Source organism: Nipponia nippon, unplaced genomic scaffold, assembly GCF_047370975.1.
Source record: "Nipponia nippon isolate SJK-2023a ecotype South Korea unplaced genomic scaffold, ASM4737097v1 scaffold_2, whole genome shotgun sequence".
Taxonomy (NCBI): Eukaryota; Metazoa; Chordata; class Aves; order Pelecaniformes; family Threskiornithidae; genus Nipponia; species Nipponia nippon.
The window spans coordinates 21,388,822-21,406,250 of NW_028262336.1; the positions used below are offsets into that span (position 1 = coordinate 21,388,822).

General features: G+C 38.7%; 1 protein-coding gene across 15 annotated transcripts in view; it reads right to left on the bottom strand.

The window, feature by feature from the left end:
* Window positions 1-17,429, bottom strand: part of ROBO2 (roundabout guidance receptor 2) — a 470,469-nt gene that overhangs the window by 16,127 nt on the left and 436,913 nt on the right. For 8 of the 15 annotated variants that reach the window (XM_087756937.1, XM_087756931.1, XM_087756935.1 and 5 more), the window contains one exon: window positions 3,880-4,050. In XM_087756937.1, coding sequence (XP_087613063.1) covers window positions 3,880-4,050 — 171 coding nt within the window. Of the gene's footprint in view, window positions 1-3,879; window positions 4,051-8,624; window positions 8,808-17,429 lie in introns of all 15 variants that reach the window. The other 7 variants (XM_087756923.1, XM_087756933.1, XM_087756926.1 and 4 more) reach the window with 1 other exon arrangement.

Genomic DNA, 17,429 nt, shown 5'->3' on the forward strand with positions numbered 1-17,429 from the left:
TCAGAGTGCCTGATAAGAGGCAGATGGATGTTTGGCCTGGGATTACTTCAGCCCTCCTTTAGAAGGCAGAGCATTGGCCGAATGATTCAGGCACCAGTCAAGCTTTGGCACAGCCTCTCATTATTAACCGGAAAAAGCAGCAAGCTACAGAACCAACAAGTATAAGGACATCCCTTTCCATCTGTGCCAGCGATGCATTTTCCTAGGGGTGATAATTACTGCGACAGTTAATAAGCTTCTGAACCACTTTCTAGCATCAGAAGGTAAGCATCTCCTCTACGGTGATCTACCTCAGCAAAAATCGATTTGTAATACACGATAGCAAGTCAGTAGCAAAGCTAATAGAAATCCTAAGTTCCAGTTCTCCTTTTTAACCCCTATTTTCCTCCTGCCTCCTCTTTGGGTTTTTTAAACATCATGCTCAACTAAGGAAGAGCTTTTAAATTCAGTCATGCAGTTGCTATGCCACTACCTATATGCCAGATTCCACTGTTCTGCAATTCATTAATACATATAATTCATTCATTAATTCATTAATACATAATAATTCATTCTTTGTTTCCAAGAAAACAAATTATTCCTTGAGCACTAGAACTAAAAACCTCCTATTTGTTTTTTATGGTGGACTCGGAGCTCAGAATGAAGCTTTTTCATCATTTGAGGGATTCATAAGGTATTCTTCCTCTGTGGATTTGCTGTTGTCTTCATGGTCTTTTAGGATGGGAAAGTTAAAAGTCAAGTTGTGCAGGAAGATAAATATGAAGACTCAATCAGGAGTCAGTCTCTAGAGGATTCTGACCTGAGACCGAAGAAAATGAAGAAGCAGGCTTTTAGGGGATTTATGTGGACTGCTGTCAAAAGTAAGTATGAAGTTGTACCCTTATATGCTTATGAAGCTGGGGATCAGTGTGCTACGTGTTAAATATTACAGTTCCCTTGGTCTTTTGCAGCATCCCACGTGGTTACAGTTAACAAGCAGGAAGTGCTCAGGAAGTGTACTGGAAAGGGCAGAGAAAGGACATGGCTAGAGCTTATTTGGTCAACTAAAATTTAAAATGACAGATATCCAGTATGTGATGAGACTTAAACACAGGATGCTAGGACTCATCCAGCTTGGGTGTTTGAAGACAACTGACAAAGGAAGTATGTTCTCATATGACAAATCCAAGAGGAAGGAGTTGTAAGGGAATGGATTAGAGACATCTCAAAACCAGGAAAAAAATGTATAATGATGCTTCCCACCGAAATCGGGATGGCCCAGGGCTGAAGAGACTGACCTGGATTAGGGCTCAGAATTGCTAGATCTATCCCAGGTTCTCCTACTTGCTTTTTCTAACCATAGCTTAAGCATAGTGGTATTGTCTCTCTTTGTAAAGTTCATTGCAATATTCCACACAAAGCGTGCAGTTACTGTTTTTAATTTCTGTATACCAGAGGTTCCTAAATTCAGTTTGTTTATGTACACACAGGTGGCAGCAGCAATCTTTAGCTTCCTTAATGGACAAATGTTCTTTTGCAAATTTAGCTATGACTCAAACTTGCCGTTACACTTTAATGACTCATATATTCAGTAAGAGTTGAAGTGGAAAAACTGTACCATTTGTGTTTGTTTGTTCCTGTGGTAAGAGAAGATGGGAAAGGATCATCTATTACTCCAGGACATTATACATTTTTGGAACATATAGTAAGCACTTTAACTAGGTTTATAACAGACTAATGTTAAGCTAACAGTGTTCAAAAGCTGTTAGGGTTACTGCCTGTGTCTGAGAGGTGGATTGTTGAAGGAAATAGTGTATCATTGGTATTCTGACTCTAAGGAAAGAAATTCCAGTAAGATTAGTATTTTATAAAGAATAAATAAAAGACAATAAAGATTCCTCTTTCTTCAAATAAATATTAAAATCTGATCTCTTTCACTAATTTAAAACAATGCCAGATTTTATGATGGAGTCACTCCCCGAGGAGTCACACTTCCATCTGTCTCATGATCTGAACTGGATTCCCATTAATTTTCTTGTACCCGCATTATTATTAAACATTTCTATAGCAATAGTACTCAAAAGCAGAAGGATTAAGGTCCCACCATACTGAGTGCAGTACAAACTCACATGTACACAGAATTTGTGGTCCAAAAGGCTCATAGTTCAGGGTGACAGGATATGCCACGCAAAAGGGTTGACTTGACGTATGCACAAAAAGCGTATTGACAGCACTGCAAGCAACCCACAATTTCCAGTTACTATTCTCATAGACACATCTATTTAATGGATCTATGTAGCTGGGAGGCCTCTGGAATATATCCAGAAGGGGAGGGCACTAATGTTTAAACCAATTCAAACCCATGTAAGTGGAGTCTAAGCTACTTTAAGCTGTTTTCCCAAACAATGTGGTAGTGAGGATGAACCATAAAGCATGAGATGTAATGATAACCCCTTCAGTGGAGACTTTCACTTCTGTTCTCCAGCTCTGTGGTCTGACAAACAAGGAATCTGTCAGAGCATACTGCAAAACTGTACCTGTACACCTGATAACATGACTGAGAGGAGAGCTCTTGTGGTTTCAGTGGCCACAGTCCACCTTGCAAGCTGTTAATGTATTTTATACATGTACCTAGAGTAATAAATAGCACATTATAAACAAAGCAAACTAAATATACTTTCTATCAAATCTATTTATTACATTACCTGTCCAAAGAAGGGAATTAAAGAGAGTTGGACCTGACAATCTTTATGGGTCCCTTCCAACCAGAGATATTCTATGATTCTATGATTCTCAAGTAATTTTCACTAGAATAAGGAGGCTGTTTATACTAAAACCTGAAGTAATTTTTTTTTTTTTTTATTTTTACACCTTCCCCATACACTGGAAGATTTTGTCAAGATGTACTTAAGATTAGGAGATAGACTCACTGGCATCACACCCACTCCTGTGGTCCAGATAGAGTTATGAGGACCACTGAGGCAGGTAGGACAGTCTAGCTTTCAGAATTTCCCCACTTTGAACACTGAAAGAGAGGTCAGCATGAGGAAAGTGATCATGTCTCCATCTGCATGGCATTACAGATATCCTTAGTCGTTCCTTTTAATACTGTTTTTCTATTTGGCTGCTTCTCCCTCTGATCGTTTCAACACCTACAGGGGCCAGGCCAGAGATCAGAAGAAAGGAAGAGGGAGGCAGTCAGCCGGCCACCTTCCCATCCAGTCCTCCTCAAGGAGTAACAGGCTGCAATTGCATCTTTTGCCAAACTCAAGACGGGGTAGACAAACATAATGGAAGACCGAGCTCAGTCATTAGAAGAGTGGAACAGACATGCCTGAAATTTCCAGATGGGAAGCAGTGGAAATGTCAAAGAGGGAAACAAAGTCACTGCAGTCAGTGGATGTCAGCAATGAAGCAGCACAGACAAGACATGAGGCAAAATCATGAGAAAAGCGTGGCACGCATTGCTATAGCTGTTGGGTGGCTGTCAAAACCAGCACAAACCAAACAGGGCATTGTGGGACTGGCTCTATGTTTCTCCTTAGGAATTCACGGCATACCGCTACTATTGGTGGTGGCTACCTCCATTTTATCTAAAATTACCCACAGGCCATTTTTTTAATGACAACCCACGTGCAATGCAGTCATTTTTGGATTGAGATCTGAGAAAAGCTAACATGTTCGGAGCTGAAACAAAGAAAAGCTCCTTGAAGACTCACTTAACCAAGCTCCACACTGCTAGCATTGCAATATTGCTCATGTGGCAACCTGGGGATACCACTTCACCAAACAAATAATTCACTGTAACGTGTATTCCTTAGGAGATTGCTTTACGCTCTCCCATTCTGCACACCTGCTTGTTGCAGGTTATCATCAGAGACTTCACACCACAACACTTACCGTCTGTTATTCCCTCCCTACGATGAGGCAAGGAGGGTTGGTCCAACCGTCCTCCCTTGTGTTTTTTAGTGGGCCTCGGCCTCTGACTCTGATTGACAGCTGCACTGGTGTTGCTGTCAGTAGAAAAAGGACTGCTCGGCCGAGGTCGCTGAGAGGAAGGGTATGCTTTGCCTAAAAAAAAGAGAAACCAGATGACAAAATGTTATTGCCTTGAAATGGGCTGTTCTATTAATGTCTGTTCCAAAACATTAAATCTGGTCTAATTCTCAGAGGCAAGAAAGTGTCCCCTTGAGGTACCTACTGATGACAACTGCTTTAAGACACACCACAACAAGTGAAGTGAGAAACTTGGCGTTCTTTTGTCTTTAACTTTTATAATTAAAATCATTCCATCTGTTGTGATAAAACTACTGTACGCCATGTAACTCCTACCTGTGTGCAGAACAGATGTGTCATAACAACTCCTCAGCCTTGAGAAGGGAAGGAAAACAGTTCTGCAATCATATCAAATTTATCTCCTCCTGCCTTCCACCTTCATGTTTGCCGAGCCAGATTCTCATTTTAGGGGCTCCCATATGCACTGTATATCTGGAGTAACTCCAGTGAGATAAACATAACTGATTTTGCAAGCTAGGTAGCAGTGTAGGTTTGTATACTTAAGGGCTCTCTTTTCTCAAGAAATAAAAATGGGCATATATTTAAATGCTAAAATTTTCCTTTTCATTTTCATTATTTTTATATGTTAAAAAATAATGTATTCTGATTGAATTTATTCCTCAGATTTTTTTATATATATGTATAGACTAATCAAGCTATGTGATTTCTCTTAAAAAAAAATGTCTTTGCTGTTCTGTGGAGCAAATCATTAGAAGCACCATGGCAGGAACTGTAGGAGCGCTGTTCATTTATTACATTCACTTCCTCTTATTTTGATATTTTTATTCAGTTAACTTAACTAGGCTTATTGTTTAATAATAACTGATGAAAACTAAAGATCACCGTCTTTTACTTTCTTTTTTTCATCTGTATGTCATTCTTGCCAAGTATCCTGGGGATGTTAACATTTTAATTCATTTAGAACTGGTACTTAAAATTCTTCCTTGTTTTTATTCTATCTGCAGTAGAAAATGTATAAACCAGCCAGGACTTCTGCTGTTCTGCTGTTTCAGTGCTACTGTGGGCCCAAATGGTGTAAGAGTTGATGGAAAGTGACAAAATGGCTGTTTGTTACTTTGCTGGTCAACTGACCCCAAGCTAGTAAGGAGCTTTCTTTTCTTCTGGTTAACTTAGATCAGGGTTTACCCTGCTGTGAGTTATGTTTTCTAGTAAAACCTTTCAACAAATGCGCTTACTTCCAACATGCCATTACATATGACCTGATCTAGATAAGCCTAATAAGGACTAATATGCTACCCACTGCACTATTTGAAATTTTCTCAGTGCAAAGAGGGCAAAGTGGAAAAAGTAGCCATCATCTCTCTAACATGGCGTTTCACATTAATAAATACATGTTAGAATAACATCTCAGTATTTGACTTCAGAGATTTCCCGACTGTCTCAGGCTTGGTCTGACGGATGTGCAGCCTGAGGAGGACACTGCTCTTAAGCAGGCTTGTCTCCCAGCTGCATGTCACTGCCAGCTATTGGAGGTCACCACACTTGAACCCCTCATGTGGACATTCCCTAACTCTCCTCTACCAAAATAAGCCCAGCTGAACTTAGACAAGTATGCCTTTGCTAACCTGGCTCATTTTAACTAAAATGGGTTACAGAACGCCCACCCAAGGAGCTAATTCTGGAGCTGGGAGAAAGCAGTAATAAGCATTCGGGGGAGTTGGCACAGCTGCAGCCAGACAAAGACAAGTGATCAAGCCCTTGTTTCATAGATAAGGATAAAAAAGCAGATGAACACAGACGAAATACTAAAATTCCATTTAAAGAAAAAAAAAAAGACCACTAATGCAAAGAAATTCAGATATGAGCCTGAAATTCCATCCTAGCTCACAGCACACTGCACAGATGTTCTGCAAAAATGAACTCACAACATGCAAGTGCAACTAGTGAGTGCAGGACGAAGAGTCTTCACACTTATTCTCTTGACTGAAGAAATGTGATTATTCATTCAGAATGTTGGTTTGAAAAAGAAATAAATACCAAACACTCTCTTTTATCCCTCCATGAAAATGAGGGAAAATAGATTGCACTGACCTAAATCAGACACGGGGCAAACACAAATGATGTGCAGGCTCCCAAAACAAATTTTTCAATGCACCTAATAACTGATTACAGCTTCTTGTATTTGTATGCAGCCCTTCCAGTAAGAACTGCTGAGCAGTGTCAGACTCTCTGTAGTAGATTTAGTGTGTGTAAGTGGAGACAAGGATGAATCCACTAATTCTTGATTACATTTCCCAAGGGTGTTAAAAAGGAAAACTATCCGAACTTTGTGGCAAATCACATGATGGCTTCTGGAAACTGGAGTCAAAGTGTCTGGCAGGAGAGACCCATTGCACCTGGATTTACCGGTGCCTCTTATGCTTGGCAATCAAACACACCCACGTGAGGCTATCCAGTTGGACTTTTCCTTTTATGTCAGTGAAAATATTTCACAGCTGTTCTGAATGGGTGAAAATAACTGTCCAGACTGTAAAGAAGTAACCAGTCAAGACCTTCAGACTCCCTCCAGAGCCATGAACAGAAATAATACCGCTGTTTCTCCACTACAAGACACCATTTTGCACGATGGGGGGTTTGCTGTGGTGCAGCAGGTCCATAATAGGCATATCTGATTGATCCACAGTACCCTGAGAGGTATCATAGCATAACGACACTGCAGCAAGCATTGGGGACTTATTTCCATTTGCTGAGGTTTTTGTGAGGAGAAGAGGGGAGGGCTGTTTGTTCACATGTGGGTTTCATTGTTTCCATTTTGCCTGCTGGATCATTAGGAGACTAAGAAGGTAATAGTCATAAAGTCTCTACCACAACTACTGAATACTTTGTTGTACCCTAAACTCTAATAGTCTGTCCGAGGAATTACATGCAAGTACTCAGTTTAAGTGCATTTGTGACCTAATTAAGCTAGGAAAATATAACTGACAAGAGGGCTCTCATCCTTTCCTTGTACTTTCCATTTACATAGCTACAGTAAGAAATTATATTTATTTAAAAGGGTCTATGTGTTTGTGTGTTCATTTGCTTTTGTTATGTCTGTGTTCATGGTGGAAACTGTACTTCTCAATGGCCTGATACAAGTGACATTAACCTTGGGTGAATCTTTGCATTAGCTTTTACTTAGGCCAAGAACAGCACAAAAAAAAAGGCTGGGAAGGATTTGCTCCTTTCATTCAAGACTGTTTAGGAGGCTCTTCAAGCAAAACAGTATATTTTAAATTCTAGTTTGGCCAAACATGCCTATAGTAGATGAGTGAAGGTCTCCAACAGTTTTTGTTTTGTTTTGCTTTGTTTTTTTCAAATGATGAGACAGATTTACTCAGTCAATTTTCCACTAGTGTAAGAAGCAAGTGAGGGTTTTAACTACTTTTAACAGTGAAATAACTATCTTTTAAGGATGATTATTATGTCGACCAAAGTCAATGGCAAAAGTCCCAGTAACCAGAAAAGCTGTATCAGTTCACCCTGCAGTTTGTTGGCGACATAGGACTTTGCCATCAATTCCTTTCTTCATTCCCAAGGTTCCTAAAAGGCAGTGCTTGCCATGAAGTCACTGCATGCAGAGAGCCTGCGGTTTTCAGCCCTAACATGTGGAGACAACTCTCAGAAACACACGCATTTTACTGGAGGACGGACTTTATACCAGACTAATACTAACATTATGGGACCTGTGGGCAGGAATCGGCTGAGAAAGCATGAGAAAAATATGACCCAAGTTTATACTTTGCTATTACATTTGTGGATTTAAATAATTAATTATTTTTGCTATTTTGATAAGACTAAGCAAGTGCAAATACATTCTTTTTTTCCAGAATATTTAAAAATCATTTTTACTTATCTTTTTTTGCTAGAAATAAAACATATGGAGCTTTAAAAATATGAACTAAACTATGTTTACTTTTCATTAATTCACTTTAGAAGACTGGCTGTTTTCAAAAGCAATAGTCACTTTACCTTTGTTACATTTAACTTGGCAGATTCAGTTAGCATAATTAAAATTAAATTTTATCAAAATATATTAACTTATTAAGTATTTTTTAAATCAGCTATTAATAAGGCTTTTAAACACTTTGTATTGTTAACAATAAAAGCACACCAGTTCACCCCATGCTTAGAAAAACTTCACAGAAAAACATACTTTGCAAGAAGAGGTGCAACAGAAGAGCAGGGATGGAGACAACAGTTTAAACATGATATTCATCACTGGAAATGTGAATGATTGTGAGGAGATTTTGCAAAAAACAAAATCATCAAAGACCATGGCAGAATTAGTGATCTCTTCACTGAAATATTAAACGAAGCATATGTCAGTAAATCTACAGCAGAGCCAGCACAGAGGGAAACTGCAGCAGACTGAAGGTGCAGATTAAAAGCTTGTGCTATTCACTACTTCAAATCACTAAAAATGAAACATAATGCAAGGTTTCATTTAAAATATCCTGATAAAAGTATCTCCATCCACTTTATTCCATGCATGTTAGACACGTGTGAGACGCAGGTTCACTGAAAAGAAGAGAAGAATAGGCAGAGACACCTTTCATGCAGAAAGCATCAACTTTGAGTCTACAAACCTGTTCTTGTCAGGCTGGTTCCATCCAGCCTAAAACCAGCTTTATCTGCTGCTGCAACCAGTGCTTGTGCAAAACTGCCGCTGGTAAAGATCGAGTCATCTGAGGAGCTACCTACACTAGATCTATGACTAGAAAAGTTACGATCCTCATCAGACGCAGAACCCCATCCATTTACCATTGAACCTAAAAACAAATGTAGGGGTCTAGTGAGTTGTGTACATTTGATATTTTTTGATCATCTAAAACTTAAAGACCCACTAATATGTCCTTTCTCAACAGAAAACAAAGAATTCATTTGACAGAGCTTGGTACAAAAGAGTAATATTCATCTAAAGCTTAAAGACGCATCTAATATGTCCTTTCACAACAGGAAACCCAAAGTTTATCTGACAGAGCTTGGTATAAAAGAGCACTATCAAAGCTAAGTGAGACCTCATTCATAGCTTGCTCCGTGTTGCTTTGATCCTGTAAACAAAACGATACATATTCTCTACAAATGTGAAGGGTTCATAATAAATTCTTTTGAAAGTTAATAGATTTCCCCTGGGATTGAAATGAATGTGATTTTTTTTTTTTTACTTGACTTATTTATCAGTATCTAGTTTGATATTTGCAAAATGAAGTCTTAATTTAGGACAGCACAAGTGTAAGTCTTGGTAGATATAGCTGAAGTCTGACGTGTGCTTCAAGAGCTATCCTGAACAAGATAGGTATTATTACATTTTCCCAATCAAAACCTTAAAATACATGAGCAATTTTAATGGCCTGAAGAAAGCTGACCTAAAGTAGTTCATTCTAGTGGATTAAAGTTACTTTTTTCAAAGGTTAGAAATAATTAACATTCAAGAGCAGAGCAAATATATACTGAAATTTAACACTGAGTCAGTCACTAAGCCAGTGCTGGCCTCATGGTACCTTCTAGCTATGGATTACCACCACTGCAGAAGAGGAAAGTGATAATAACATCATAAAAATGCAGTCAGAAAACCAGATACCAGAAAAAGCACATGAAAGAAATAGAGAAATCTTGACATAACTAAAATGTAAAGAGCAAAATGGTGAAAGAAGTATTCATCTTATTTGCGCTTCAGTAATATTTTCTTTTATTTTTTCCAGTGCATGAAGCATAGATCAGCTACCCAACACCACAGTACAATATATTTTCAAAAGCTATTGCTCCGTTCAGATTTTTTTCGAAGTACTGAAATTCTGTTTCTTTTGTGGCTTCAGATGGAGTTGATGGTGTTCTGTACTTCTAAAAATCATGGGCAAATGTCACAGGGCAATTCTACACTGTGCGGTGGAGCAGGAGGCAAAGGCAACTTAGCCAGCACCAAGTACCTAGCTCTGCTCCAGGAACAGGGCAGTCATGCTGATGAGTTACCAAGTCCAGCTGAGGTGCAGAGCTACCAGGCTGCTTCTGGGACCTGAGCTGCTGCATGGCATTGCATGGCGCTGCGTAGACATAGCTTACTGTTCTGAGATAGCACAGGTGCTTATCTTGAAATACCTGAAATGTGCTTTTTAAAAACAGCGGCATGCGTATGTCGAAAAAAAAGCCCAGTGAACCCATGAGAATCTGCAGAGAACTGGTTTTCAAAGATATGAAGACGCATGTGGAGAGATACATCATGGCCCTGACTTAACTATTCAGTTAGTACAGCTGAATTTATGTAAATGTACATAAGATGTGTAGCAGTGTAAGTCATGTTCTTCAAAGACTTTTTTAAATCCATGTCCAAGAAAGTATTATTGTGTTCAGAATTGTTAACTAGTAAATCAATAATGACCTGCTTATTAGTACCAAATTGGTAGGCTAATTAACTAATGGTGGTGTCAAATATTAAAAATATCCTGCAAAAATAAGTCGTAAGTTCAATAAACGAATACTGGAGTTTAATCAGTAGCACGCTGCACCACAAAGCCCAAGAACAATGGATTATTTTGTGATGCTGCAGTGACCAAACCTTTTAATGTCAGCGAAGTGGCAGGCTATAATAACAAAAGTCTATGCACTCCTAAAATACAAGAAAAGAAACCTTAGAGGTCTATGGAGGTCTGACAGGCAGAAAGTGTGTTAAGTGCAGCAGAGAGTGACAGAGTTTGATTCTGCTTGCCAAGAGCACACATAAAATTGTTATTTTCCAAACAGACTCGACCTGTTGCAGACAGATGTAAGCAAGCTTAGATAACAGCAAGGGAAGGCTAAAACTGAATTTCCTCTGAGAAGACAATTTCTGAACTAACAATCAAAGCGCGATAGGACATCATAGAGAATGGAGAGTAAAAAGGCTTAGCAACAGTTATTGATGATGTATGAGAAGAGATACTACAGATAAAACACTTCATGAAGATGTAAGAAAATGAAATGCTATAGCTGAGGACATTTTCAAACAATCGCTTATCGACATATTCTGCAAAATATGTAAGCAAGAGCTGAAACATAAAAATGTAACTAGACCTACAGATATCAAAGGATGATACTTGGGTGCTAAAAATGTAGCGTGTGTCTTGTTAGCTTCAGGGCCCAAGGGTTTTGTATGATACATTCTACTCTTTACATAGAGACATATAAAAACATATACGGTAAAGAATAGGTATGATTTTCAGTATCACAGGCACGAGACTATGGACGTTTTAAAGGAACTTAGGATTGAATTTCCATTTGCTCACATTGCTCTGTCTGTTTGCTGACGAGTCACTCAGCTGTTACGCAACATATAATACACACGATAATTTGGATGGGATGGTTTCAGGGTATGTCTAGGAACAGTTGCTATTTTTCATCCACTCTTTGAAGGGCAGGACTGAAGTTCACCCAGTCCAAAAAAACATCCACGTTTTAAGTATGAAATAATACACTAAAAATCTGCAAAAGCCCATAATGGTGTCTTCAATGTGTGTGCATACACCTATCATTTTACACACTCATAGACATGCCAGGTTTTCCTAAAAATAGCTAAATTTTAATTACCAGTAGAGTGCCATTATCAGACTGCCAATTTTTCAGGCTAACTCTATAGGAAAGCCCTGTTCCTGAACTCTTCTGCATTCCCATGGACAGAAGGCATTAGCAAGGCTAGGAATAATGCACTCTGCCCATGGATTGCTTCCCCTTCCCCTCTCCTCCAGCAGCTGTGTTAGGAGGGACCGCCTGTCAGGCTGGAAGCATAGCTCAATTCTCGCAGGGACGTGAGCTTTACTGGGATGTCAACACAGCTGACAACTAAAGCAAACAATGACCCCACCTGGAGTACTGCATCCAGTTCTGGGGTCCCCAGCACAAGACAGACATGGACCTGTTGGAGCAAGTCCAGAGGAGGGCCACAAAAATGATCAGAGGGATGGAACACCTCACCTGTGAAGAAAGGCTGAAAGAGCTGGGGTTGTTCAACCTGGAGAGGAGAAGGTTCCGGGGAGACCTTACTGCAGGCTTTCAATATATAAAGGGGACTTACAAGAAAGATGGAGAAAGACTTTTTACCAAGGCCTGTAGTGACAGGACAAGGGGCAACGGTTTTAAACTGAAAGAGGGTAGGTTTAGATTGGATATAAGGAAGAAATTTTTAACAATGAGGTTGGTGAGGCACTGGAACAGGTTGTCCAGAGAAGCTGTGCATGCTCCATCATTGGAAGTGAAAGATGTCCCTGCCCATGGCAGGGGTATTGGATTAGAAGACCTTTAAAGGTCTCTTCCAACTCAAACCATTCTATGAATCAATGATTCTACGATACTTCTGGTTGCTGGAAGCAGAGGCTAAACTCTTTATAACTGCTGAAGTCAGCAAGCTACCATGAAACGTATACAGAACCCACAGCTCTATGTGACCAGGTAGGTAAAGGTGAAATCTCTGCATTGTTTCTACTGGTTCTTGAGCTATTCAGTTCCCCTGCATAAACAATTTTTTCCCCACCAATACTTGCAGCAGTAAAACCCCAGCTTGCTTTGCCCTCCAGAGGTGCAGACATTGCCCAGAAAGCATGGGACTGCTGGAGCCCAGCCTGGGCACCTCAGGCCACCACGCGGCTGTGTTAACATAGCACACATGGTGACCGCTTGTTTAAAGGCATCCACTGGCCTCTTGTTTTCCAAATCAGACACACATGTGCTTCTCTCTGAATAAACACAGAGTAAGAGATGCTGACGTCCCTTTCAGATCAACTGTGCATTTTGAAATGGAATGAAACAGGCTTTTAGTGTCTCCTTTACATGCAGCTCACTACGTGTTTTCCAAGAGCACATTTGAGTTTTTACGCTTTCTGGCAACTGTAAATTTTACTCTTGCTGACAGCAGCAGTAAATGCTTTATGCAGAACAAAATCAACTCTGTGAAAAGTTGAACTCTGTTTTCTTGCTCCATAAAATATGTCTTGGTGCTAATGCAAACAGAAAGCTTCTTTGCTCTCAGGGAAAGGTGAGGGGAATAGAGGTGCTAGCTTCTTGTAGACTGCATGCTATTGCTTTTAGTGGCATTTTGCAGGCAGTAAAAATGCTGTTTTTCTTTGTAAAGTGTACTCTTGCTTTACTTAAAAAAAAAAAAATCTAATGCACTTGTGAAGTAAAAGCTGCTCACAACAAACCTAACACTTGAAAATTCCATTAGATATTTTTCGGTACATACCAAACTCTATGGGCACGCTTAAAGTTAACAAATGATGTCATTGGGACTTGTATGTGTATGCTTACGTGCTTTCCTTCACAAGACCATTAAGCAGATACTAATATTAAGTCCCTGCTCCTCTGCAGGTTTTTTGATTGAACAGGGCTAGACTGCTTAGGTTTGTGAAGTACGGATGAAGTCCTTGGGGATCGATGCTACTTCAGTCAAAATCAGTTACAGAATTCCTGTAGCCTTTAGAGGAGAAAGACGTTATCCTCTTTTGGATATATGATGACTACTGTCATGATTACAAAGAAAGAATGTCCTATGATTTTGGTGGAAGTGATGGAATAAAAGGGGCAATAGTCATTATACCATTAAAATAAGAAAGAATAATAGAAGGGCTGAATACAGAATATAAATATGATCACACTTCAAAAACTAGACCTGGTCTTATACTTTACATTATACTTTGCCATAAATGCCCAAATATTTAAATATATACACATTTTGTGTTTTGGGGCAAGAAACACTAAACAAAAGGAGGTAAAAATCATACATAGATATTTGGCACTTCACAGGTCCAACCATAATTAATGCCCTTCATAAACATTTAATGAAAAATGAATTTATGTCACTTAACCAAATTTATTCATGTTTGCATTTTCAATCTTTCTAGATTTTTTGGTTTCCATATTGCTGAAAGGCACAAAAAAATCTCAAATTTATTCAAGCTGTAGGAAAAGAAATGCACACAGAACATTAAGTAGTTGCTCAAATGTTGCTGAGCAGTAAAATACTATGATAAAGTGGCATCTTGCTGTGTCTCTATTACTTCTTCAGCACTAAAATTAATTTATGATCAGTCATCAATTCATTTACATGTCGTTTTATGCTAAATCCATCGTTGCTGATGAATGCATATCCCTAGATCCATTAAGCTAGAGTAAAGTCTGTGCTTTATAATATGACCCTGCTAATTGTTGCATTACCATTTTTATGAGATACAAAAAGTAGCAGTTTCCTATTTTCTGAGCACATATTTAATCCATGAAACACATTCTTCCTATTAAATGCAATCTGTCTAACTGCTTATAAAATAGAATCTTTTGCAATAGGTATCCCTAAGCAAATCAATATAAATATTGAACTCTGCCATGGTAAAAAAAAAGGCTCATGAAAATGATTTTGTGTAATTTTCAAGAATTATTCCATTTGTGCTCAGACACGATGAATGAACAACTTTTACCATACAGACAGTGATCAGCGATTCTTTTCATCAAGACCAAAACATGACAAATAAGGGATTTTCTTCCTTGCTGACCTATACAACCTATGGAGATCTTTATAATTTCAGAACTATATAGTTCTGTGGAAAAAAAAATGTTATCCATTTGCAGTGGTACTGTCTACAAGAATATCTCTCTGCTTATATCAGTTTGTATCAGTTAGGCAGAAAAGGGCTTGTTATAATTTCCATGCTAGTTAATGGGTGTATCTCTCAGTCAAAATGCACCAGGACTGAAGATATAACAGCTCTCACTACCAGCTTCACCGGTGGTGCTGGGGGAGAAGGTAAGGAGAGGGCAAAGACAACCCCCAAACCATAATACTTTGATCTGACAAAACCTAGTGTTGTTCTTAGTGATTTCCATGAGAAGCAAATTAATTTCTTATACAGTCATCATATGCAATTAATTGTCTATTAAAGTAGAATAATGTAACAGACTCTTCATGACCATTCGTGCCATAACTCTGCACAGCAATTCATTATAAAGGCAAACATTAAACATAAGGAAAAGAAAAAAACGTATTTCCTTGTGTCTCTGAAAGCGAAAATCACCCTGAATAATTGTGAATTAAAATTCAAGAGAGCAGAATCAGTAACTCAGTATCCTAACAAACCATGCTGGGAATGAAGCAAAACTCTGGCTTTGATTTCGTATTCCGTCCCACAAATGTTCAAATCTAAACCTCCCTCCTCGACTTTTCTTTGCAATATCTGGAAAATGTTAAGACATAGTTACTGTGCACTCCTCCTTTCTTTTTACTTTATTATACATGTCAACATTATGTCTCTGCCACCTGCAAAGAGAAAAGCTTAACAGCACAGATTAAATCCTTGTCTGAATCTTCAGTTAGCTGTAACTAAAACTCAAGAGCCTGGAAGACAACCTGACTTTTAAACAGTTTAAAGGAGCAACGCTGTGGTTTCAGAGGAATTTAGCAGTTTGAGCTCAGCTCACACAGCGCCAGTTTCCCCTCAGAGAATCCCACATTTGGCATTGGATGAAAACCTCGGTCTCAGCTCAGCCATAAAGAACAAAGTACCATTTCACTCCGAGAGTGGGTATCTTCAAGTCATCGCTGAGCCATGCTAACAGTACAGGGTGAGGAAACTCGCCCTGCTCACTGTACAGCAACTCTATTTGGAGGAACTCTTGACCAAAGGATGTCAATTTAGATTTCTCACAAACACTGAACTCAAAGGGTGCGCTTCAAAAAGAACGGAAATATTGCTTCATCTGGGTCAGCTGTTCTCGTTTGCCTCCATTTTTTAATATAATGTTTAAACAAGTGAAAATGCGGTATATAAATTCCTAGGAAAATGCTGGTTTAAGTCACCAAAAGCCCTATGAAAGGAAGTAGCTTATATATTCTCAGTGCAAGAAAGAACAACTTAGTTGTTCTGCAGTATTCTAAAAGCAATCAAATTAAAGAATGAGAAACAGTTTAGAAACAATGAACGCAATTTGTCACATACCCTCCTTAACACCAGTAAATGCAGCCTGGAAGAGTTAACAGAAACAGATACACAAAAATTAAAATTCTCTTTTGAAACAATTTGCCCAAGTATAATAAGCAATTTCCTTTCACCCTTAGAAAAAAACAAGCCCAAAACAAGCCCTCAGAAAATCGAAGTTTTACCCATATAGTAACGAAGGAAAATAGTAGCACTGTTGTTATTCGGAGAGTTTGCCATTTTACAGATCATTTAGACTGACGCTCTGGGTGTATTTTTGTAAGGCTATAGTTCCGTGATTGTTTTAAGTGAATCTAAGTCTTGGCTATACGCTGTAGGGGCAGTCTGTCATTTTGCTTCCCTTCCAGCTGCACATTCCCTTCCTGCAGTGCTGGCAAACACCTTGCCATGTGGTGAGCCAGATCAAGGAACCAGTCCAGCTAGTAATTAAACAAGAAAAAGCAAAAGAAAAACCTTAGTTTTCAGCTGGATGAGGCCGCATCAAGATAGTGGTGGACATGAGTGGGAGTGCACGGAGATCACCTTTATTACACTCCCAGTCTACATTACGAGGTTCTGCCCAATTTCTTCCAGAAAAGTACACCAGGAAGTTTTTAACACTCCAACAATTAAACATTCAACACTCCAATAATTAAACAAGATTTATAACTATTAGAACAAGCTTGAATGTTATTCATAAAAGGATAAATTGTAGTAACCACAGAAATCTACAAATTAGAGCAGAAATGTAGCTATTCCTTACTTTGTGCTATGTAGGGTGGTCCAACATATGAGGTGAAAATGCAAATGTGAAAAACATTCATCTTCTGATTTACAGATATATCAACATTGACATATTAATACATACCAAATAGAAAATATATAGCCGCCTGATTTTTTTAAAATTTATTTATTTCTGTATTACCAGTGCAAACCCCTTACTGCATTCCTAATGGAAAGGCTTCTGAGCCATTAGTGAGATATGCAAAAATATGCAGAATTATAGCCTGAAGGAGATTACACTAGAAATTCAAGCAAAGTGACTTAACATACTCATGCACTAATAAGTTAACCTTCTCAATTCAGGGATTTAAACTTTAACTCTACGGCCTTCAGTTGGATCTGGATTTCAAATCACAGCAGCAGAGATACAATTCTTAAATCTTAATTAGATTGGCAAGCAGTCTGGCCCTAGGGTGAAGGAAAACCTGGAGAGTGGGATTAAGCTACACTCTATTTAATTCAACAAAGGAAAAGGAAGAAAATTATAGGTATTGATGCTCCATCACTGTCATATTCCTGCAGTGTTTTCAGAATAGCAACGTTTAAGTAAGGGTGCAAAATCCTTGGAATTTCAAAGGTCCAGAACAACGAGGTGAAATTCAGCAGTGCTATGGTAGTAATTTGTACTGAGCAAGTCTCCCTTAAAGCACAACTAACAATCCATGTTCTTCTGCAGAG